At 54.8% G+C, this 22,280-nt stretch overlaps 1 protein-coding gene across 8 annotated transcripts in view; it reads left to right on the top strand.

The window, feature by feature from the left end:
* The window catches only part of DIS3L2 (DIS3 like 3'-5' exoribonuclease 2), a 385,604-nt gene that overhangs the window by 335,091 nt on the left and 28,233 nt on the right, over window positions 1-22,280 (top strand). For all 8 annotated transcript variants that reach the window (XM_070070055.1, XM_070070058.1, XM_070070061.1 and 5 more), the window contains one exon: window positions 20,555-20,634. In XM_070070055.1, coding sequence (XP_069926156.1) covers window positions 20,555-20,634 — 80 coding nt within the window. The remainder of the gene's footprint in view (window positions 1-20,554; window positions 20,635-22,280) is intronic.

Here is a 22,280-nt window from a genome sequence, read left to right as displayed (position 1 = left end):
GCAGGGCACTGGAACTTTCTTTTGAGAAGTGAGAGCCTTATCTGGAGGCACCCGGCCTCCCCGATGCCCCGCGGCCTGAGCAGCCCTGGAGACGCAGTCGCCCGGGAGTCAGATCAGGCATGCCAGTGACCGTCTGAGCCCTGGTCAGTGCAGCCAAGGGTGGACGTGCTGCGTCCTCCTGCACCCCTGGGCGGCCTCCTGTCACCGAGTGCTCAGCTGACAGTGGTGACAGTCCTGAGGTTGCAGAGTGAGCGTGTCTGAAGTGCCAAGTCTCCATCAGCATCCTCAGTGCGCCATGCCCCTCATGCTGACGGCGTGGCCGGGCACGTCACTGCGTGTTACAGCAGGCGGGTGCTGTTCTCCGTGTGTGGGGCTGTTCTCTGTGTGTGGTGCTGTTCTCTGTGTGGGTGCTGTTCTCTGTGTGTGGGTGCTGTTCTCTGTGTGTGTGGTGCTGTTCTCTGTGTGTGGGTGCTGTTCTCTGTGTGTGGTTCTGTTCTCTGTGTGTGGTTCTGTTCTCTGTGTGTGGGTGCTGTTCTCTGTGTGTGTGGGTGCTGTTCTCTGTGTGTGGTGCTGTTCTCTGTGTGTGGGTGCTGTTCTCTGTGTGTGGGTGCTGTTCTCTGTGTGTGTGGGTGCTGTTCTCTGTGTGTGGTGCTGTTCTCTGTGTGTGGTGCTGTTCTCTGTGTGTGGTTCTGTTCTCTGTGTGTGGGTGCTGTTCTCTGTGTGTGGTTCTGTTCTCTGTGTGTGTGGGTGCTGTTCTCTGTGTGTGGGTGCTGTTCTCTGTGTGTGGTTCTATTCTCTGTGTGTGTGGTGCTGTTCTCTGTGTGTGGTTCTGCTCTCTGTGTGTGGGTGCTGTTCTCTGTGTGTGTGGGTGCTGTTCTCTGTGTGTTGGGTGCTGTTCTCTGTGTGTGGTTCTGTTCTCTGTGGGTGCTGTTCTCTGTGTGTGGGTGCTGTTCTCTGTGTGTGGTTCTGTTCTCTGTGTGTGGTTCTGTTCTCTGTGTGTGGGTGCTGTTCTCTGTGTGTGGTGCTGTTCTCTGTGGTACTGTTCTCTGTGTGTGTGGTTCTGTTCTCTGTGTGTGGGTGCTGTTCTCTGTGTGTGGTCTGTTCTCTGTGTGTGTGGTTCTGTTCTCTGTGTGTGTGGTTCTGTTCTCTGTGTGTGGTTCTGTTCTCTGTGTGTGGTTCTGTTCTCTGTGTGTGGGTGCTGTTCTCTGTGTGTGGGTGCTGTTCTCTGTGTGTGGTGCTGTTCTCTGTGTGTGGTGCTGTTCTCTGTGTGTGGTTCTGTTCTCTGTGTGTGGGTGCTGTTCTCTGTGTGTGGTTCTGTTCTCTGTGTGTGGGGTTCTGTTCTCTGTGTGTGGGTGCTGTTCTCTGTGTGTGGTGCTGTTCTCTGTGTGTGGTGCTGTTCTCTGTGTGTGGTTCTGTTCTCTGTGTGTGTGGTTCTGTTCTCTGTGTGTGTGGGTGCTGTTCTCTGTGTGTGGGTGCTGTTCTCTGTGTGTGGTTCTGTTCTCTGTGTGTGTGGTTCTGTTCTCTGTGTGTGGTGCTCTTCTCTGTGTGTGGTTCTGTTCTCTGTGTGTGTGGTTCTGTTCTCTGTGTGTTTGGTGTTGTTCTCTGTGTGTGGTGCTGTTCTCTGTGTGTGTTTCTGTTCTCTGTATGTGGTGCTGTTCTCTGTGTGTGGTTCTGTTCTCTGTGTGTGTGGGTGCTGTTCTCTGTGTGTGGGTGCTGTTCTCTGTGTGTGTGGGTGCTGTTCTCTGTGTGTGGGTGCTATTCTCTGTGTGTGGTTCTGTTCTCTGTGTGTGGTTCTGTTCTCTGTGTGTGTGGGTGCTGTTCTCTGTGTGTGGGTGCTGTTCTCTGTGTGTGGTTCTGTTCTCTGTGTGTGGTGCTGTTCTCTGTGTGTGTGGTGCTGTTCTCTATGTGTGGTTCTTTTCTCTGTGTGTGTGGTGCTGTTTTCTGTGTGTGTGGTTCTGTTCTCTGTGTGTTTGGTGTTGATCTCTGTGTGTGGTGCTGTTCTCTGTTTCTGTTCTCTGTGTGTGGGTGCTGTTCTCTGTGTGTGGTTCTGTTCTCTGTGTGTATGGTTCTTTTCTCTGTGTGTGTGGTTCTGTTCTCTGTGTGTGTGGTGCTGTTCTCTGTGTGTGGTGCTGTTCTCTGTGTGTGGTTCTGTTCTCTGTGTGTGTGGTTCTGTTCTCTGTGTCGTGTGGGTGCTGTTCTCTGTGTGTGTTGCTGTTCTCTGTGTGTGGTGCTGTTCTCTGTGTGTGGTGCTGTTCTCTGTGTGTGTGGTTCTGTTCTCTGTGTGTGTGGGTAATGTTCTCTGTGTGTGGGTTCTGTTCTCTGTGTGTGTGGGTAATGTTCTCTGTGTGTGGGTGCTGTTCTCTCTGTGTGTGTGGTTCTGTTCTCTGTGTGTGGGTGCTGTTCTCTGTGTGTGGTGCTATTCTCTGTGTGTGGTGCTGTTCTCTGTGTGTGGTTCTGTTCTCTGTGTGTGTGGTTCTGTTCTCTGTGTGTGGTTCTGTTCTCTGTGTGTGTGGTTCTGTTCTCTGTGTGTGTGGTGCTGTTCTCTGTGTGTGGTGCTGTTCTCTGTGTGTGGGTGCTGTTCTCTATGTGTGGTTCTTTTCTCTGTGTGTGTGGTGCTGTTTTTTCTGTGTGTGGTTCTGTTCTGTGTGTGTTTGGTGTTGATCTCTGTGTGGGTGCTGTTCTCTGTGTGTGGTTCTGTTCTCTGTGTGTGTGGTTCTGTTCTCTGTGTGTGGGTGCTGTTCTCTGTGTGTGGTTCTGTTCTCTGTGTGTATGGTTCTTTTCTCTGTGTGTGTGGTTCTGTTCTCTGTGTGTGTGGTGCTGTTCTCTGTGTGTGGTGCTGTTCTCTGTGTGTGTTTCTGTTCTCTGTGTGTGTGGTTCTGTTCTCTGTGTGTGTGGTTCTGTTCTCTGTGTCGTGTGGGTGCTGTTCTCTGTGTGTGTTTCTGTTCTCTGTGTGTGTTGCTGTTCTCTGTGTGTGGTGCTGTTCTCTGTGTGTGGTGCTGTTCTCTGTGTGTGTGGGTAATGTTCTCTGTGTGTGGGTTCTGTTCTCTGTGTGTGTGGGTAATGTTCTCTGTGTGTGGTGCTGTTCTCTGTGTGTGGTGCTGTTCTCTGTGTGTGGGTGCTGTTCTCTGTGTGTGTGGGTGCTGTTCTCTGTGTGTGGGTGCTGTTCTCTGTGTGTGGTTCTGCTCTCTGTGTGTGGTTCTGCTCTCTGTGTGTGGGTGCTGTTCTCTCTGTGTGTTTGGTGTTGTTCTCTGTGTGTGGTGCTATTCTCTGTGTGTGGTGCTATTCTCTGTGTGTGGTGCTGTTCTCTGTGTGTGTGGTTCTGTTCTCTGTGTGTGTGGTTCTGTTCTCTGTGTGTGGTTCTGTTCTCTGTGTGTGGTTCTGTTCTCTGTGTGTGTGGTTCTGTTCTCTGTGTGTGTGGTGCTGTTCTCTGTGTGTGGTGCTGTTCTCTGTGTGTGTGGTTCTGTTCTCTGTGTGTGTGGTTCTGTTCTCTGTGTGTGTGGTGCTGTTCTCTGTGTGTGTGGTTCTGTTCTCTCTGTGTGTGGTGCTGTTCTCTGTGTGTGTGGTGCTGTTCTCTGTGTGTGTGGTGCTGTTCTCTGTGTGTGGGTGCTGTTCTCTGTGTGTGTGGTTCTGTTCTCTGTGTGTGTGGTTCTGTTCTCTGTGTGTGGTGCTGTTCTCTGTGTGTGTGGTTCTGTTCTCTGTGTGTGTGGTTCTGTTCTCTGTGTGTGTGGTTCTGTTCTCTGTGTGTGGTGCTGTTCTCTGTGTGTGGGTGCTGTTCTCTGTGTGTGTGGTTCTGTTCTCTGTGTGTGTGGTGCTGTTCTCTGTGTGTGGTTCTGTTCTCTGTGTGTGGTGCTGTTCTCTGTGTGTGGGTGCTGTTCTCTGTGTGTGTGGTTCTGTTCTCTGTGTGTGTGGTGCTGTTCTCTGTGTGTGGTTCTGTTCTCTGTGTGTGGTGCTGTTCTCTGTGTGTGTGGTGCTGTTCTCTGTGTGTGGGTTCTGTTCTCTGTGTGTGTGGGTAATGTTCTCTGTGTGTGGGTTCTGTTCTCTATGTGTGGTGCTGTTCTCTGTGTGTGGGTGCTGTTCTCTGTGTGTGGTGCTGTTCTCTGTGTGTTTCTGTTCTCTGTGTGTGGTTCTGCTCTCTGTGTGTGGGTGCTGTTCTCTCTGTGTGTGGGTGCTGTTCTCTGTGTGTGGTGCTGTTCTCTGTGTGTGGTGCTGTTCTCTGTGTGTGGTTCTGTTCTCTGTGTGTGTGGTTCTGTTCTCTGTGTGTGGGTGCTGTTCTCTGTGTGTGGTTCTGTTCTCTGTGTGTGGGTGCTGTTCTCTGTGTGTGGTTCTGTTCTCTGTGTGTGGGTTCTGTTCTCTGTGTGTGGTTCTGCTCTCTGTGTGTGGGTGCTGTTCTCTCTGTGTGTTTGGTGTTGTTCTCTGTGTGTGCGTGCTGTTCTCTGTGTGTGGTGCTATTCTCTGTGTGTGGTGCTGTTCTCTGTGTGTGTGGTGCTGTTCTCTGTGTGTGGTGCTGTTCTCTGTGTGTGTGGTGCTGTTCTCTGTGTGTGTGGTTCTGTTCTCTGTGTGTGTGGTGCTATTCTCTGTGTGTGTGGTTCTGTTCTCTCTGTGTGTGGTGCTGTTCTCTGTGTGTGTGGTGCTGTTCTCTGTGTGTGGGTGCTGTTCTCTGTGTGTGTGGTTCTGTTCTCTGTGTGTGTGGTGCTGTTCTCTGTGTGTGGTGCTGTTCTCTGTGTGTGTGGTTCTGTTCTCTGTGTGTGTGGTTCTGTTCTCTGTGTGTGTGGTGCTGTTCTCTGTGTGTGTGGTGCTGTTCTCTGTGTGTGTGGGTGCTGTTCTCTGTGTGTGTGGTGCTGTTCTCTGTGTGTGGGTGCTGTTCTCTGTGTGTGTGGTTCTGTTCTCTGTGTGTGTGGTGCTGTTCTCTGTGTGTGGTTCTGTTCTCTGTGTGTGGTGCTGTTCTCTGTGTGTGTGGTGCTGTTCTCTGTGTGTGGGTTCTGTTCTCTGTGTGTGTGGGTAATGTTCTCTGTGTGTGGGTTCTGTTCTCTGTGTGTGTGGGTAATGTTCTCTGTGTGTGGGTTCTGTTCTCTGTGTGTGTGGGTAATGTTCTCTGTGTGTGGGTTCTGTTCTCTGTGTGTGTGGGTAATGTTCTCTGTGTGTGGGTTCTGTTCTCTATGTGTGGTGCTGTTCTCTGTGTGTGGGTGCTGTTCTCTGTGTGTGGTGCTGTTCTCTGTGTGTTTCTGTTCTCTGTGTGTGGTTCTGCTCTCTGTGTGTGGGTGCTGTTCTCTCTGTGTGTGGGTGCTGTTCTCTGTGTGTGGTGCTGTTCTCTGTGTGTGGTGCTGTTCTCTGTGTGTGGTTCTGTTCTCTGTGTGTGTGGTTCTGTTCTCTGTGTGTGGGTGCTGTTCTCTGTGTGTGGTTCTGTTCTCTGTGTGTGGGTGCTGTTCTCTGTGTGTGGTTCTGTTCTCTGTGTGTGGGTTCTGTTCTCTGTGTGTGGTTCTGCTCTCTGTGTGTGGGTGCTGTTCTCTCTGTGTGTTTGGTGTTGTTCTCTGTGTGTGCGTGCTGTTCTCTGTGTGTGGTGCTATTCTCTGTGTGTGGTGCTGTTCTCTGTGTGTGTGGTGCTGTTCTCTGTGTGTGGTGCTGTTCTCTGTGTGTGTGGTGCTGTTCTCTGTGTGTGTGGTTCTGTTCTCTGTGTGTGTGGTGCTATTCTCTGTGTGTGTGGTTCTGTTCTCTCTGTGTGTGGTGCTGTTCTCTGTGTGTGTGGTGCTGTTCTCTGTGTGTGGGTGCTGTTCTCTGTGTGTGTGGTTCTGTTCTCTGTGTGTGTGGTTCTGTTCTCTGTGTGTGGTGCTGTTCTCTGTGTGTGTGGTTCTGTTCTCTGTGTGTGTGGGTGCTGTTCTCTGTGTGTGGGTTCTGTTCTCTGTGTGTGTGGTGCTGTTCTCTGTGTGTGTGGTGCTGTTCTCTGTGTGTGTGGGTGCTGTTCTCTGTGTGTGTGGTGCTGTTCTCTGTGTGTGGGTGCTGTTCTCTATGTGTGTGGTTCTGTTCTCTGTGTGTGTGGTTCTGTTCTCTGTGTGTGGTTCTGTTCTCTGTGTGTGGTGCTGTTCTCTGTGTGTGTGGTGCTGTTCTCTGTGTGTGGGTTCTGTTCTCTGTGTGTGTGGGTAATGTTCTCTGTGTGTGGGTTCTGTTCTCTGTGTGTGTGGGTAATGTTCTCTGTGTGTGGGTTCTGTTCTCTATGTGTGGTGCTGTTCTCTGTGTGTGGGTGCTGTTCTCTGTGTGTGGTGCTGTTCTCTGTGTGTTTCTGTTCTCTGTGTGTGGGTTCTGTTCTCTGTGTGTGTGGGTAATGTTCTCTGTGTGTGGGTTCTGTTCTCTGTGTGTGTGGGTAATGTTCTCTGTGTGTGGGTTCTGTTCTCTATGTGTGGTGCTATTCTCTGTGTGTGGTGCTGTTCTCTGTGTGTGTGGTTCTGCTCTCTGTGTGTGGGTGCTGTTCTCTCTGTGTGTGTGGTTCTGTTCTCTGTGTGTGGTGCTGTTCTCTGTGTGTGGGTGCTGTTCTCTGTGTGTGGTTCTGTTCTCTGTGTGTGGGGTTCTGTTCTCTGTGTGTGGGTGCTGTTCTCTGTGTGTGGTGCTGTTCTCTGTGTGTGGTGCTGTTCTCTGTGTGTGGTTCTGTTCTCTGTGTGTGTGGTTCTGTTCTCTGTGTGTGGGTGCTGTTCTCTGTGTGTGGTTCTGTTCTCTGTGTGTGGGTGCTGTTCTCTGTGTGTGGTTCTGTTCTCTGTGTGTGGTTCTGTTCTGTGTGTGTGGTGCTGTTCTCTGTGTGTGGGTGCTGTTCTCTGTGTGTGGGTTCTGTTATCTGTGTGGGTGGTGCTGTTCTCTGTGTGTGGTGCTGTTCTCTGTTGTGTGGTCTGTTCTCTGTGTGTGGGTGCTCTTCTCTGTGTGTGGGTGCTGTTCTCTGTGTGTGTGGGTGCTGTTCTCTGTGTGTGTGGTTCTATTCTCTGTGTGTGTGGGTGCTGTTCTCTGTGTGTGGTCTGTTCTCTGTGTGTGTGGTGCTGTTCTCTGTGTGTGGTGCTGTTCTCTGTTGTGTGGTCTGTTCTCTGTGTGTGGGTGCTCTTCTCTGTGTGTGGGTGCTGTTCTCTGTGTGTGGTGCTGTTCTCTGTGTGTGGTTCTGTTCTCTGTATGTGGTGCTGTTCTCTGTGTGTGGGTGCTGTTCTCTGTGTGTGTGGTGCTGTTCTCTGTGTGTGGTGCTGTTCTCTGTGTGTGGTTCTGTTCTCTGTGGGTGGTCTGTTCTCTGTGTGTGGGTGCTGTTCTCTGTGTGTGGTGCTGTTCTCTGTGTGTGTGGTGCTGTTCTCTGTGTGTGGGTGCTGTTCTCATGTATGGACACTGTTCTCATGTGTGTGGTCACTCTTCTCGTGTGTTTTTCCTTTTTTTAATTTTCACCATAGCCCTGTGAAGCGGTACTGTTGTTATTTGCATTGTAGAGAGAAGGAAACTAAAGGACAGGAATGAGACAACTTGAGGTTACACAGGTCACCGAGTTCAAAACCAGGCAGCCTGAGAGGCCGGTCCCCACCTTCCTCGTTCAGCAGCCTTCTAACGTCACTTGGTTTTTTTTTGTTTGTTTGTTTGTTTTATTTTTTAAAGATGTATTTATCAGGCCGGCGCCGCGGCTCACTAGGCTAATCCTCCACCTGCGGCGCCGGCACACCGGGTTCTAGTCCCAGTTGGGGCGCCGGATTCTGTCCCAGTTGCCCCTCTTCCAGTCCAGCTCCCTGCTGTGGCCCGGGAGTGCAGTGGAGGATGGCCCAAGTGCTTGGGCCCTGCACCCGCATGGGAGACCAGGAGAAGCACCTGGCTCCTGGCTTCCGATCAGCGCAGTGCACTGGCCGTGGCGGCCATTGGAGGGTGAACCAAGGGCAAAGGAAGACCTTTCTCTCTGTCTCTCTCACTGTCCACTCTGCCTGTCAAAAAAAATTTTTTTTAATGTATTTATTCATTAGAAAGCCGGAATTACAGAGAGAAAGGGAGAGAGAGAGAGAGGTCTTCCATCTGCTGGTCTACTCCCCAGATGGCCAGAACAGCCAGTGCTGGGCCAGGCTGAAGCCAGAAACCAGGAGCTTCATCCATGTCTCCCACATAGGTGCAGGGGCCCAAGGCTTGGGCCATCTTCTGCTGCTTTTCCCAGGCACATTAGCAGGGAGCTGGATCAGAGGTGGAGTGGTCGGGACAAAACTGGTGCTTATATGGGATGCCGGCGTCACTGGCGGTGGCCTTGCCTGCTACGCCACAGCACCGGCCCCCGTCCATTGTTTCTGAAACGTGTGTGTTCACAAGCAGAACAAGCTGTCTCCTCAAGTAGGATCTCCTAGGAATGCTAGAAGAAGAACTTGTCTAGTGCAATGAGCAGAAAGTTAGATCTAGATGGGCCAGCACGTTAACCTTGGAGAACCTCTGGCTGTCCCCAGAGATGCAGCCGCAGAGCCCCGGAGGGAGTGCATGGAGGGGAGAGGAAAAACAAGTTTCTGCTTAATGAAAATGTTCCTCTAGGATGATTGTGAAGCTTATTTTTTTAACATTTGCCATTATGTCCTGTTTAAGTGATTTTCAGCCATGTGAGATTATCCAAGGATGCTCTGTCCCAAAACTGAGTTTTCACAGTGAGCCAGGCAAGGAGAAAGCCTGACTGTTTTCCCTCTTCCTGGATCCTGGCCCTTGCTCATTCCCTCCACAGACCTCTTTAAACATTTTAGTCTTTGCATTTCCTCTTTGCTGTAAGTTTCTGTCTGTCCCGTCTTTAAACTCTACATGCACTTGTGTTCCTTGGTTTGCACCACAGTGAGAGCAGCATGTCATGGACGGATGAGTTGTTTCACCAAGAAGCAGAGTGAGACGTAAGCAGTTCTCTCAGATGGGGTAGGAACCTCGGGTAACCCCAGGTGCAGGCCTTCAAGGTGCCCCCTCCCGACGTTCTGGACAGCCCACTAAGCAGTGGAAGAAGACCAGGATCCTTCGGCCAGGAGGTACCTCCAGCCCACTGCTGCCTGCTGACCCAGGCTGCAGAGCAGGGGGCAGGCAGTGCGGCGGAAGGGACTGAGGTTGGCACTGTTGTCCTGGGGTGTGTGGTCCTGACGTTTGGTCTTGTCTGGGAGGAAGGAGGCAGAATCCGCGTGGATGCAGCTGTCCCCGCCCGCCTGAGCAGCCTGACGTACGTGGGGCAATTCTTCACTGCCGCTCGCTGCTCAGCTAAACGGGATGTGCGCACTGGTTCTTCCGAGGCCCAGACCTTCCCTGCGCACGTAGGGCAGGGCTTATCGTGGGCACTGCCTTCCGGTAAACCTGGAAAGTCTCTCCTGTTCATCTATAAGACACAGCACAGCGACCACCACGGAGGAACCCGGCTCCGCTGCACAGGTGGAGGCTCCCGTCAGAGGTCCTCACAAGCCCACCGCCATCTGCAGTCCGGGAGAGAGCAGACACCGGGCCAGTGCTGTTGGCTCCCAGCTTGGCTTATATAACTCCCAGCTCCTCAAGTCCCTGGAAACTGAGGCCAATTCCCTGGAAGATCATTCTGTTCTGTTTTCTCAAGACGAGAGCCAGCCCCATCACTGGCTCTCAGGGTTGCATGGGAAGGTCCCATTGTCCGTCTTCCGTGAACGGAGTTCTCCCGTCGTGACCATTGTTCAGGCAGGCCGTACTCAAACTGCCCAGCATCTCCTAGACTTCTGTATGTTTGGCTAATATTTTGAAGAATTTTGCTTTATTGATGTAAACCTGCATCTGTTTCCAAAAAGATTCTGTAGGAATTTACAGCCAAGGAAAAAGGCAGTAGGGGGAATGCAGTTGAGAGACAGAAAGTCAGAATCTGGGAGAGGAGACGGGAGTAACAGGACACGTGTCAGGTGGGCACAGGGTCCTGCCTGGCACAGGGGGAAGGCTTTATAGGCTGATTCCTTCCTTTTCTTTTTTAAAAATATTTATTTATTTATTTGAAAGGTAGGGTTACAGAGAGGGAGCGGGAAAGAGAGAGAGGCTTTCTACCTGCTAGTTCATTCCTCAAGTGGCTGCAGTAGCCCGGTGCTGGACCAGGCCAAAGCCAGAAGCCTGGACCTCCATCCAGGTCTCCCACATGGATGCCGGAGCCCAGGCACTTGGGCCATCTTCCACTGCTTTCCCAGGTGCATGAGCTGGATCGGAAGTGGAGCAGCCGAGATATGAACCAGCGCCCATGTGGGATGTTTAACCTGCTGGGCCACAATGTCAGCCCACACGAGGTCGTGTCCTGCAGAAGCCTCACCCATTGGAAGCTGGGGAATCTTTCCCAGCACTAAAACAGTGTCGAGGCTGGTGCTGTGGCATAGCGGGTAAAGCCTCAACCTGCAGTGCCGGCATCCCACATGGGCGCCGGTTCAAGTCCCAGCTGCTCCACTTCTGATCCAGCTCTCTGCTATATCCTGGGAAAGCAGTAGAAGATGGGCCAAGTGCTTGGGCCCCTGCACCCACGTGGGAGACCCAGAAGAAGCTCTTGGCTCCTGGCTTCAGATCAGCTCAGTTCTGGCTATTGAGCCAGCTGGGGAGTGACCCAGCAGATGGAAGACTCTCTCTCTCTGTCTCTGCCTCTCCTTCTCTTTGTGTGTAACTCTGACTTTCAAATAAATAAATAAATATATTTTTTAAAAAGTGTGTCATGTGGGACTTCTTGGGGACATTAGACGTTATAGTGGACAGCTTTTACGTTTATGATAAGAGTGAGCTTTTTTCTTTTGTGTCTGCCGTCCGTTTTGTCAACTTAATGTTTTACTCTTTAAAGAACAGGATTTGATGAGGCTGTTTCTGAAGCTGCCCTTGGGTGGACTGGAGGGAGATTATTGCGAGGTGCTTGAGGAGGCCAGGCTCGTCTGCCTGCGGGCGCCACCGTCCTGCTGCTCATCTGATGCACAAGCCGTGCCGAGAGCACTGAGGGAGCCGAGCCGGAGCCCCGGGGAGCACTGGGGCCTGGGCGTTCTCCGCTGCTTGGGTGGGACTGCAGGCTTTAGGGAGTAGATGCGTAGACGGCAGAGCAGAACAGTCTACACCAGGAGTCCTAGACAGTAACTGGCCCAGGCACACAGCCACCTCTGTGCAGTCCCCATAGCCAGCATGGACACTTATTTCCCCATGGAAGCAGGCCTGAGCCACTCCAGCCCCGAACAGAGGTTGGCCTGAGGCCTAGAGCTCTGAGCAGAACTGGTTCCGATGTGGTAAGGTTCCCACACAGTCGCCCTCTTTGTCCGTGAAGACCCTCCCAGATGCCCCAGAGGGTGAGCAGATGGCTAGGGCTGGTGCCACGTGACCTGTGCACTCTTGCTCATCCTGTTCCACGCTCACTGTGGTCAGGTTGCTCAGGCATTTGAGAGGCAAGACCTGGCCCAGGGACCAGGGAAGGCCTGGTCAGGAAGCTGCAGGGCCCTGGGGGCTACCATTCTGCTGTAAGAGCTGCTGGCCTCACCCAGTAACCAGGGCAGGTCCTGTGGGACAGCGCGAGTGGACCCTGCTGGCCTGGTCTTGCCGGTGAGCAGTGAAGCAGCCCTCAGAAGAGAGGAGGGCAGCTAACGGGCTCTCCTCATCCGGGACCAGCCCCTCCTCACCCAGGAGCAGCTGACCGTAGCCCTGGAGGCCGACGCCTTGTCTTCTGACAAGTAAAGCTTGGCATTGGAGAACCCTTGTGCTGTCACTTTAACCTTAATGAGACTAGAGCAAGCCTCTGGAACAAGGTGCAGTGGAGTCGGGAGAAGTGGCCTTAAGTGAAAACACAGCTGCGGGCTCCCACGCGGCACTGCGGGGGGGCGTCGTCGGTGGGCGCGCCAGCCGCGCCGTAGCCCTTCCAGCACTAACGAATCGGGAACTCCGTGCTGAACAGGATTTAGTTTGAGGGGCCCCTGTGCCAGCGGATGGATGTATTTTTCTTGAAAGGCCGAGGTGCCAGAAATCTCCGTGATTACGTTACTGGAGCAAGGTCCTTTTTTGTGGTTTGTGAAGTTGAGCGTCAGGACTGCAGGATTCTCTTGCTCTTTCTCACTCTTATTTTTTCCAGGTCAGAACCAGAGCTTGGGGTGGGGAGGAAAATCCTGCTGAATGAGCAAGTTCTTTCTTAAAAAGCTCTCTCCAAGTCCAAAAAGACTTCAGTGGACTTAGGAGAAAGAAATTCAATACATGGCCATAGAATCGCTGTTAACCAAGTTAAAGCAAAGTGCACGGCATCTTTGTCTTATAAAAGAAAGCAAAGAGGAGATGGAAAAAAAGAAATAATGCTTAGGAAATCCAAACCAAACAGTGAAAACCAAGGAGGAAAAACTCAAGGTCACCTCGGAGACTGTGAAGACTTCCTTCTAATACGATTGTGCAATTACGAAGCCAGAGCCCCAGGTAGACCGCACGCTTCTGTTCTTTTTTTAAGTAGGCCCGGAATGGTGTCCCCGGAATGGTTACCCTCTGGTAGCGTCGGCCACTTTCGGCTCGGGGAAGAGTTGGACACCCTGCAAGGCCATGCCCTGGAGGGAAGAGTCGGCCCTGGGGAGGCTGGAGGCTTCCCAGGCTGGTCCTTGCCCTGTGCGTGAACCTGAGTCCTAATAGCTAGCAGATTGAAGCAAAGCTCACAGGCCTCCCAGAGAACCCGTGTTGGGCTGAACTGGAGCAGCTGCAGCCAAAGAACCAACACTGACTCTGACCAGCGGCCTCTCCCAGGACACCCCCGCGAGGGGCTGTCAGCTGGGCGCCTGCGCCCCCTGCTCCGACCTAGAGCAGCCTGCAGAGATCACCAGCCACCCCGTCCTGCCGGAGTCACCAGTGTCTTCCAGGACGGGGGCAGAGAGAGCCAGCTACCCAGGAGAGGTCGTCTTGGAGCCAGTGTGCACATGGCACAGAATTCCTAAGCCTTAACCTCATGTTCGGTCCTCCCAAGGTCAGGCCAAGAGTGTTCAAAAGCACCCTAACCAAGGTCGTGTCGTGCCCAGTGACCTGTGTGATATGTTCTCCAGGGGGGTGTCGCTGTGTGGGTGGGCCAGCCATGCACCTGAGTGAACGAAGACTGTCCTGCTCCCTGGCCCAAGGGACGCCTGGCCCACATGCTTGGCCACCCTTTCCTGTCTCGTCCCATCACTCTTTGTGGCTTACTATGAACATAACCTGGCCTGCTCGCTTCTCTGGGCTGAGATCCAAAGTAAAGCCACATGTCTTTTAGTAGTTAAACTCAGTGACCACATCCCCCTGTCCCCCTGCCTGGCCTGGGACATCATTCCTCCCGGAAGATCTCTCTGCAGCGTCATCCTAGCAGCAATACCTGAGGCCCCGCAGAGGCCTCCCCAGTCCTCAGCCAGCGGCACTTTGCCTCCCCTGTGGCCACCCCACCCACAGAGCCCAGAGGGGCCGCAGGAGGCCTGCCCCTGATGCTCCCACAGAATCTGGAGTAAGGGCCTCTCCTCACAGGGGTCCTGACCCCTTCAACTCACTGCAGCTGCTAGCGCTCTCGCCTACAGCCCCCTGGGGCCATTCCCTGGAGCAGGAGGCCCAGGCCAGAGGACATCTCAGTAAATGTCCTGTGTTCTGACTGCCCGGGGCCTGCCCCCGACCGGGGGGCCTCTCAGCCTGAGCCCTTGGCAGCAGACTTCCATCTTCTGCCCCGTGGAGGGTGGCCTGTTCTCTATTGCCGCGAAAGCCTTGCCTCTCCCTGGCCCCATTTCAAGGCTTCCTCCCTCTGCTGGCAGAGGGCAGGCGTGGCCTGTGACGGCCGCCCTGGGTCCACGGCTTCCTTCCGCCTTCACCCGGTACTGGGAGAGACGTGCAGTTGGAAACTGTCCACCCAGGGAAGCCCATTCCCGGGGAAAGCCGGGCAGAGTGGGCTCTTCTGCTTGGTGTGGTGGCTGCCCCGGACGGGACGGAGCCTGCGAAGGCCCTGAGTGGCTGTCCGTCTGCCAGCTAACTTTCCAAGCCGAGCCTTGGCTAGAGCCACCACGCAGGCAGGGGTGGCAGCCGGTAGGCCTGCCTGTGACCTGGCCATCCCAGAAGCACTGTGGGGGAGGCCCGTGTCCCTGTTCAGGGCCTCTGACACGATGGACCCGCCGCTGTTGCTGATTGCATCTGAGCTGCTGCCGCCCGTCCAGGGGCACAGGCTCCGGGGGGTAGGCAGCCGTGAGGCAGAATTGCTTCCGGAAGGAGAGGAGGCACGGAGAACACAGGGGCACAGCTGGACTCTGCTGTGGACACATGCATGGCAGCACGGAGCCGCCTTCTCAGGGACAGGAGGACGGGGCAGGCTGGTGGAGACGGGCAGCAGGAGGAAGGCCACCCAGGTAGAAGGGAGCTCGTCCAGACCCTGCCTGCAGCGAGCTGTCCAGTGAGCTCACTCGGGCCCTGAGCCCGCCCTGGCCTCAGGGACTCCTGTGTCTATCCCAAGGGCCGCGGATGGACACAGCCTCAGCACACAGGCACCCAGCCGGCCCTTTATCACAGTCCATGCCCGTTCACGTGAGCAGCCAACCTGCTGCGTCGAGTCATCTTTGTGTTGCCTACAGCAGGAAGCCATCAAAAGCTAGGAGGGAGGCGTTCTGTGGGGTTTGTGTTGTAGGGAGGAGGCTCAGCTTCGTGGAGGAGAGGGAATTAGGAGAGCAGAGCCAAGGCCTGGGTGGATGTGTTAGGTATCAGTGGCCTCAGGAGAAGCGATGAGCAGTGACAAGGACAGCGGGGTCAGCAGGCAGCAGGGGCCAGGCCTGCCTCGGGGGGCCTGGCTCTCCTTTCCTGCCGTCTTGTGGTTCTGCTCCGTTCCCAGGCTGGTAGCAGGCTGGCTGCAGCGGCTGTGGCCTCACACCCAGAAGCACTCAGCACGCGTCCTCTCATCACTCGCTGGCCTTGGTGGGCACACGTGTCCATTCCGGAACCAGGTCCCAGGCCGGGAAAGGCCAGGCAGTGATTGGCTTGTTTCCGGTCACTCCCTGTAGGTCAGCTGGGATGACCTGCGAGCAGCCGGGTTCAGGCCTGCAGCTAGAGGTCGGGCTGACTAGCTGACCGAAGCCAGGGTGTCATTAGGAAGGAGGGGTGCCTGCTCCCGCGCATCCATGCCTGCTCCAGGGACCAGCTGGACCCGTCGTCGCTGCACTGGACTGTGCACGTTGTGGGCACCTACGTGCACAGCTGTGGTTTGGTGTATCTGGGAGACTCTGTCATCTTCCTGGACGAGTTTCAAACCTCACAGCAGGTCTGCCGTCTCCGCCCTCACCCCCGAGCCCCCACCGCTTCCCCTCTAGGATCTTGCAGGTGACCGTCCCTCTCCAGAGTCAGACACACAGCCTGCTGCCCACCCAGCCTTCAGCTTGCCCACGGCTCCTGTCCTTGACCTTGGACGCCTGGGAGGCCAGTGCAGCCACGTGGTTAGCAGCATGCACCACACTTCGTTCTGCCACAGCCTTGCTAACTTGGCCCAGATCCTAGAATTCCTGTGAAGGGGAGGGGGGTGGGGGCAGGAACCAACCTTGCAGCCTGCTGTGAGGGTTAGAGAAGCTCACACGCTTAAAGATGCCGAGGACGGAAGTGGCTCAGTTCATTCCAGCTCCGTACAGGACGCCTGCCGCCCAGACCCTCAGCTTCCCCATCAGACCTCCCATTTTCAGTTCCTTCCCGGTCCCCTCGGCTGCCCTGGCCCATCTGTAGTTGTGTTGGGTCTGCACTCCCTTGCCCCGTGAGTCTGCGCTCACACCGCCCCGGGCGTCGGTCAGCTGTGGAGCACTCTGTCCAGGTGGACGGATAAAGCCAGCAGCTGGCCAGTGGTGCCTACAGTGACCGCAGAGCCTTGGCCTCCGTGGGTCCCTAGTGCTCTCTGGCAGTCTCAGGCCCTTCCCTGGCCACCTGCTTGTCCCTTGCTCCAGAGAAGCCACGTCAGACCTTCGTCACTATCCTCAACCTTCCACTTCTTGCCTCACAGAATTCTCCACTTCTCTTTATTTTTTTTTAAGATTTACTTATTTATTGAAAGTCAAAGTTACAGAGAAGAAAGGGAGAGACAGAGAGAAAGACAAAGAGGATCTTCCATCCCTGGTTCACTCCCCAGATGGCCACAACGGCCAGGACTGAGCCAAGCTGAAGCCAGGAGCCAGGAGCTTCCTTCAGGGCTCCCACGTGGGTGGCAAGGGCCCAAGCTCTTGGGCCATCTTCTGCTGCTTTTCGCAGGCCATTAGCAAGGAGCTGGATCGGAAATGGGCAGCCAGGACATGAACCGGCGTCCACATGGGATGCTGGCATTGCAGACAGAGGCTTAACCTGCTGCGCCACAGTGCCGGAACCTAAATTCTCCATTCCTTGCAGATAATTTGACCTCTTAATTCTCAGGAAAAACCAAAAATCTCACTAGGACATTCTAAATCCCCTCTGCCTCCCTGGCCATGCCTCCTCCCCACATGGAGAAGGGCTCTCCTCCCGTGTGTTGGATTCCAGAGACCCCAGCTCTTCAGCCATCTCTCTGTCTCCCTCTCTCTTTCTCCCACCCCTCACGCTGCCCAGCCACTATAGTGCCTCCTTGCTGTTGGGAGCTGCAAATTCACCCCCTTTCTGTCCCACGCCCTAGCGTCTGACCCCACCCCATCTCCTCGCCTTGCCCCGTCGCCATCCCTGTCAGTTTGCTGCAAGAGTAGTGTACAGTCATTTCATCCCCCGCGTGCTTCTCTCCGCTCCTGCTCTGCCCCGGGGGCTCCCTGTTTTGGTTGCTGGTCCTCTCCCACTTGACTTCTTAGAAAGATGTACAGCTGCTGACCGCTTCCTCCTTAAGGTGTATCCTCCCCTTGGCTTCCATCCTGTTGTAACTCAAAACTCCAGGGCCACTCCTCCTCCACCTCCACTGCCCAGCTCTTAAATCCAGGTGTTCCCAGAATTCTGATCAAGATCCTCTTTTTATTCTGTGCATTCTCTGGACAATCTCATTCCCTGTAACAAGCTCCAGTCGCCATCTTACTCACCATCTGTAGGCTCCCAAACTTGTGCCCCCAGATTACAGCCTCGTAAATTTCAGCTGCATAACAGCAGTCATGCCCACTAGCTGCTTCCCAGGTGCCTTAAAATCCGCAGTCCCAAACTGAGTCGCCAAACTTGCTGTTCCTCTTTGCTGGGGGAGTTTCAGCACCAACTACCCTGCTGCCCAAAGGAGAGAATCTCTAGTGTCATCTCTGACCGCGCCCACTCCTGCAGACTTCACCCCCAGGCCATCCCCAGGCCTGTAATGCTGGACCCTCCACTTCCTCATCTGTCGAAGGAAGTAGTGACGCCTGATCCAAGTGATCGTTGCAGTACGTAGTTTTCCAGTCAGTGGATATGGGTGCTCCCCCGTGCTAGTCCACCCAGCCCCGCCTCTCCTGCCTCGCCAGTACTGATAGTGTGTGCCCAGGTTCCTGACTTGGAAAAAACCCCTGGAATTATGCTTCTGTGTGAGTCAGCTTTTTGTTACTGTAACTGAAATCCCCCAGGAGGGGCTTCTTGGGAAGGAAAAAGTTTTTGTGGGCTCGTAGCTTGGAGGGTGTAGTTCAAGATCGGGCAGCCCCACCGTCTGGTACCTGGTGGAGACTGGGCATGGCAGGTGCAGAATGATCACCTGGTAAACCAGGAAGCAGAGAACAGCTAGACAGAACTTGAGCTCAATCAACTCTCTCATGAGAACCACCCACTGAGGACACGCCCCCAGCGACCCAGAGACCACCAGATCCACCTCCTAGACACCACAGTGATCAGCTCTCCTCCCGTAAGCCACCAACAAGCAACATTAAGATGTCAGCGTGTAGACGAGGGCATGAGTGTTGGGAAGACTAGTCCTGCTCAACCCCGAATGGCTCTCTACAGTGCCTGGTTGACTGAGGCCGTGGCTTCGGTCTCAGCACGTGCTCTCTCAGTCCTGGGAGATCTGGGGAGGACTGGGGCTGGGAGGCACGTTCCAGATGTCACCGTCGTGGAGTTTAAAGTGTGTGCGCTTGCACATTTTGCTGGTCATGTCTCTGCTTTCTCCCAACACTCCCGACCCCACTGCCCCGCGAGGCCTGCCGTTCTGCAGACTGTCCCTCTTCCTCCAGCCCAGTGCCCACCTGCCTGTCAGAGTAGAATGGCCTTGCACTCTGAAATTGCCGCGGCTCCTCCTCTCTGATGAGATGCAGCCCGCTCACAGCTGCCTTGCCTGCTCAACTCCCTCACATCCTGGCACCAGCTTGGGGGCGCAGCCCTCTCAGACCAGCACCCCCTTGCATGATAAGGGAGCAGGAAGTGTACTTGGATACTGGCCGACACTCAACACTACATTCTTGTGCCTGCTGGCCAGCAGGACATGCAGAAGATACCTAAGACCAGCAGTAGTGGGAACAGGGACCAAGAACCTCGGGAGACCCCCAGGGGACTTACAATTCTGCAAGGAAGTAAAAATCACCAGTCAGGGGCCAGCGTTGCCGCGTGGGGGATTAGGCTGCAACTTGTGTGTCCAGCTGCCCATGTCAGAGCACCGGCTCAAGTTCTGGTTGCCCCACTTCTGATCCAGCCCCCTGCTAACGTGCAGCAGGGAAAGCAGCAGCAGATGGCCCAAGTGCTTGGGGGACCTGGATGGAGTTCCTGGCTCTGGCTTCAGCCTTGCCCAGCCACAGGCTGGGACTTGACCCACTGTACTACAGTGCTGGCCCCAGTAGCGTTAGTCTTTTGCCCAATGCAATGTCTGCTTTTCATGGCGAGTTATAAAGCACAAAGGAAGTGAAGGGGTCCTGAGCCATCACACCTCGCGGTAGCTGCTGTATTGTTTTCCTCTCTTTCCTTCCAGTCTTTCTTCTGTGCAGTCGCCGTGCCTTTTCACATAGTTTTCATGGTGTGTAATCAGAAGTGTGTCCTGCTCTATCTCATCATCCCAGATATTTCCAGGTTCGTGAAGATTCTTCATAAACCATGTAACAGCTGCCTGCCATTCCACTCCTGACAGTTCCTTTAACTTTCCGTTAGTGCCAGTCTTCTGGCGTCCTTCCAATACATAGCACCTATTTGCAAGTAAAGTTCGGCCTCCTACATTTCTGATAACCTGTTGAGCCATCAATCCATCCTCGGGTATGAATCCATAACTTGATAAGAAAACTTCGAAGCAATGCAGACTTTTGAAAGAAAAGAATGAATGTAGGTCAGAGCCCAGGTGCAAAGAGGGAGGCAAAGAGAAAGATGATACCTGATAGGTTGTAAAAGTGAACTGCTTTTTGTTTTACCGAGAGGTCTGAGGACTCACAAGCAGTACTCTGCAGGGAAAACGTGCCTTGACTTGGAGTCTCTGGCCTCGTGATGGTAAAGAAGGTTTCCTGGCTTTGTGTTTTCATCTGGGTCAGCAAGAGGACAGCCCATTCCGTGAGCGCCTTTGCCTCCAGGGAAGAGAAAGCCGCCCAGCCTCCAGTGATGCAGATGATTAGCTGGGCTGACAGCCTTGCAGTTAAAAACACAATGACTGGGACAGTGTCTCCTCCTAATGTGCAGTTAATTTTAGTTAAAGTCCCTGGTGAGGTTGTAGCTGGAGTCCTTGGCGCCTCCCCCTTCCCACGTCCACAGCCAGACTTCTGACTCCCCGCGCACCCCACAGGCAGTCTTCCCCCTCGGCAGTGCAACATCCGCCTGCCTGGGTGTCCAAATCAAAATGCGAACCATGCTTGAAGTCCTCCCGTCTGCCCTCACTGCCCCAGGGTCAAACCCACCGGCCTGTCCTGCTGCTGCTGCTTCGGAAACGGGTCTCGAGTGTCCGTGTCTCTGCAGCCCGCAGCCCCAGCCCCGCCACCACTCTCCCTGACTACTCACTGCCTCCTCCTGCAGCCCTGCTCCCCCACTCAGTCTGCTGCTGTCTGCACAGTAGCCGGAAGACAGACTTGGACCACACCGTCCGCCTCTTCCTTAGAGCAGGTCAGAGGCTTTGCTTCGCCATTGAGGTAAACGCCAAAATCCGACGTGGCCAAGAAGGCCATGTATCTTCTGCCTGGCCATGCGCCCCATCCCCTGTATCTGTTGGGGTCTGGTGTCACCAGCCATCCTACAGTTCTCGCAGCTCCAGCCCCGGGGCCTGTGTGTGCTGTGCTCCGTGCCCAGGAGGTCCCTGCTCCCGTGGTCTAGGTAACCTCCTCCCTCCTTCCCTCGTCGCCAGTCTGCCTGGGTCAGGTTGTTTCTTCCTTTCACAGAGACCCAGGGATCTTCTTTCCTGCTTTCCTGTCCTTCAGAGTTCTGTAGAGCTGCTGCATACTCACGTGTGGTGTTGATGGACTGCTGTCCGTCTACACCGCCAGCTGCAGGACAGCCGCCCCTTCCCCTCAGCCAGCTCAGCGTCTGGCAAGGAGCAGGTGCTTCATACGTGCCCACCGCATGCTGTGTGAGCACAGGGAGTCCTAATAGCCGTCCCCAGTGACAACAGGGTCCCCATCACATGTGGGCTCCTCCCGGGTAGGAGGCCCAGGCTCTGCACATGTTTGCTGGAGGGAGTGTGGTTTTGCTTACTTGATTTTGGTTTGGTTTGGTTTGTTTGTAATCAGCTGTTGGCATGAACAGAGCATGCAGCCCAAGCTTACTTTCTCTCCTCTCTCTTTAGCTAAAGCTTGCCTTCACCCTGGACCAGGAGACTGGAATGCCCCAAGGATGTCATGTCTACGAGTACCGCGACAGCAACAAGTAAGCCACGTGGTGGCCGAGTGTCACCACGCCGCGCCGGGCGGGCACCGTGTGCATTCCCACGCTGGGCTTCCGTCGCCGAGGGGGTCACGCTCTGGCCCCCAACTAGGAGACAGCTGGCACCGAGCCGCACTGGTGGGAGCTGCGGCACTCGTGCAGAAGTTGCATGTGTTAGAGGTGTGCTCCGGAGCAGACCCCCTTCCCAGGCTCTCGCCGTGTTCCGGGCCCACCTGTCCCCTCCCGGTCTCAAGTCCTCGCCGCCCCCGCTCCCAAGCGCCACGGTGGCGGTTGTGCCGCGGCTGCCTGCCTGTGCCTGCAATTACGGGTTTTGTTGTGATTGGCTCCCTTGGGTGTTTGAAGCTGGGAGACTTGTGAGCATCTACAGAAACGCAGACTAGTGGCCACTGCAGACAGACAGGTAGCCCGGGCACAGTTTTGTAGCCTCCCTTCCCTTCCCTCACCTCCTAGCCCCTCCTTCCGTCACCTCCTCGGCTGTGGCTTCTTTGTGGGCAGTGATGTGTGGTGGGTGACTGGCCCTCGTGATGACAATGCCACTGCTGGTGGCAGCCGTCGCTGAGCACGGTGCTGGGGAGTTTACGTTCCTAATCCCGCTTAATCCGCCCAGCAGCCTGGGGAGTGTTCTTTCATTATTTTCAGAACCTGAAGCCTAGGGCAGTAAAGGAATTCACAGCAGGGACCTTGGCCTGGCTGTGAGAGATGGCCACACTGTCAGGGTACTCCAGGACTGGTGAGTGAGACACCTGCCCCAAGCTGCCATTCAGCGTGGACGCCCAGTCAGCGGCCTTCCTTTCTGGGTCTTAAGACCTGGGCCTTATTTAAATATCTAGGCTGCTTCATTGTGTCCTGGGGCAGGAAAGTGGTCTGCGCGTGCGGGCAGTCTTGCACGGCACCTTCCAGAAGAGACCTAGTGCTTGCTCGGGGACTCTTGCTCTGCTGTGGGGAGAAGACAGGTTACTGGGTGCCCTTGGGACCCGCTCTCTGCCCTGACATCGTTGGGCTTCGTGTGTTGCCTTCAGGAGGGTGCTGAAGTAAGCTGTCGTGTGTGCCCCGTTCCCACCAGTAAATCACAGGAGAGCTTGACCAGGCATCTGCAGTGCCGCATTCCCCCTCGGCTCGGCCCTGCCTCTGGAAGACAGTCCCAGAGTCTGTTCCTTCGGCCAGAGCAACCATCTCAGCTTCTCCTAACCCTGAATACAGCAGACAAGTAGGGCTGTGTTCCACAAGGGTCCAGGGATCGAGGGGGACACGTCCCTGGGGTCCCGGGCAGGCACTGCAGGGGAGAAGGAGAAACGCAAACCGTGAGCCGCACGGCCGCCCTCCTGCCCTCTCCCAGGCAGCGCCATCCTGGGGGTGCCTGTCGGAGCTTCCTGGATGGCAGCTCATGCTCGCAGGCTGCGGCAGCAGAAGAATCTTGAGACCCAGCAGTGCTACAGACTCCAGTTCCAGCCTGAGGCTCTGCTCTTCGCAAAAAGGTTGTGGACAAGGGCAGCAGCCCTGCTCCGTGGCAGTTCAGTGTCCGTGACAACATCCTGACAGTGTCTCTGAATCTGAGATGTCTGGAGAGTGAGCAAACAGATGGGAGCTCTTGCACGCTCATCTCCCCTCCCTCCCTCCCTCCCTCTCTC

This window comes from Oryctolagus cuniculus, chromosome 3, assembly GCF_964237555.1.
Source record: "Oryctolagus cuniculus chromosome 3, mOryCun1.1, whole genome shotgun sequence".
Lineage (NCBI taxonomy): Eukaryota > Metazoa > Chordata > Mammalia > Lagomorpha > Leporidae > Oryctolagus > Oryctolagus cuniculus.
Note: the sequence above shows the minus strand (reverse complement) of the source record. Positions and strands in the feature narration are given on the sequence as shown.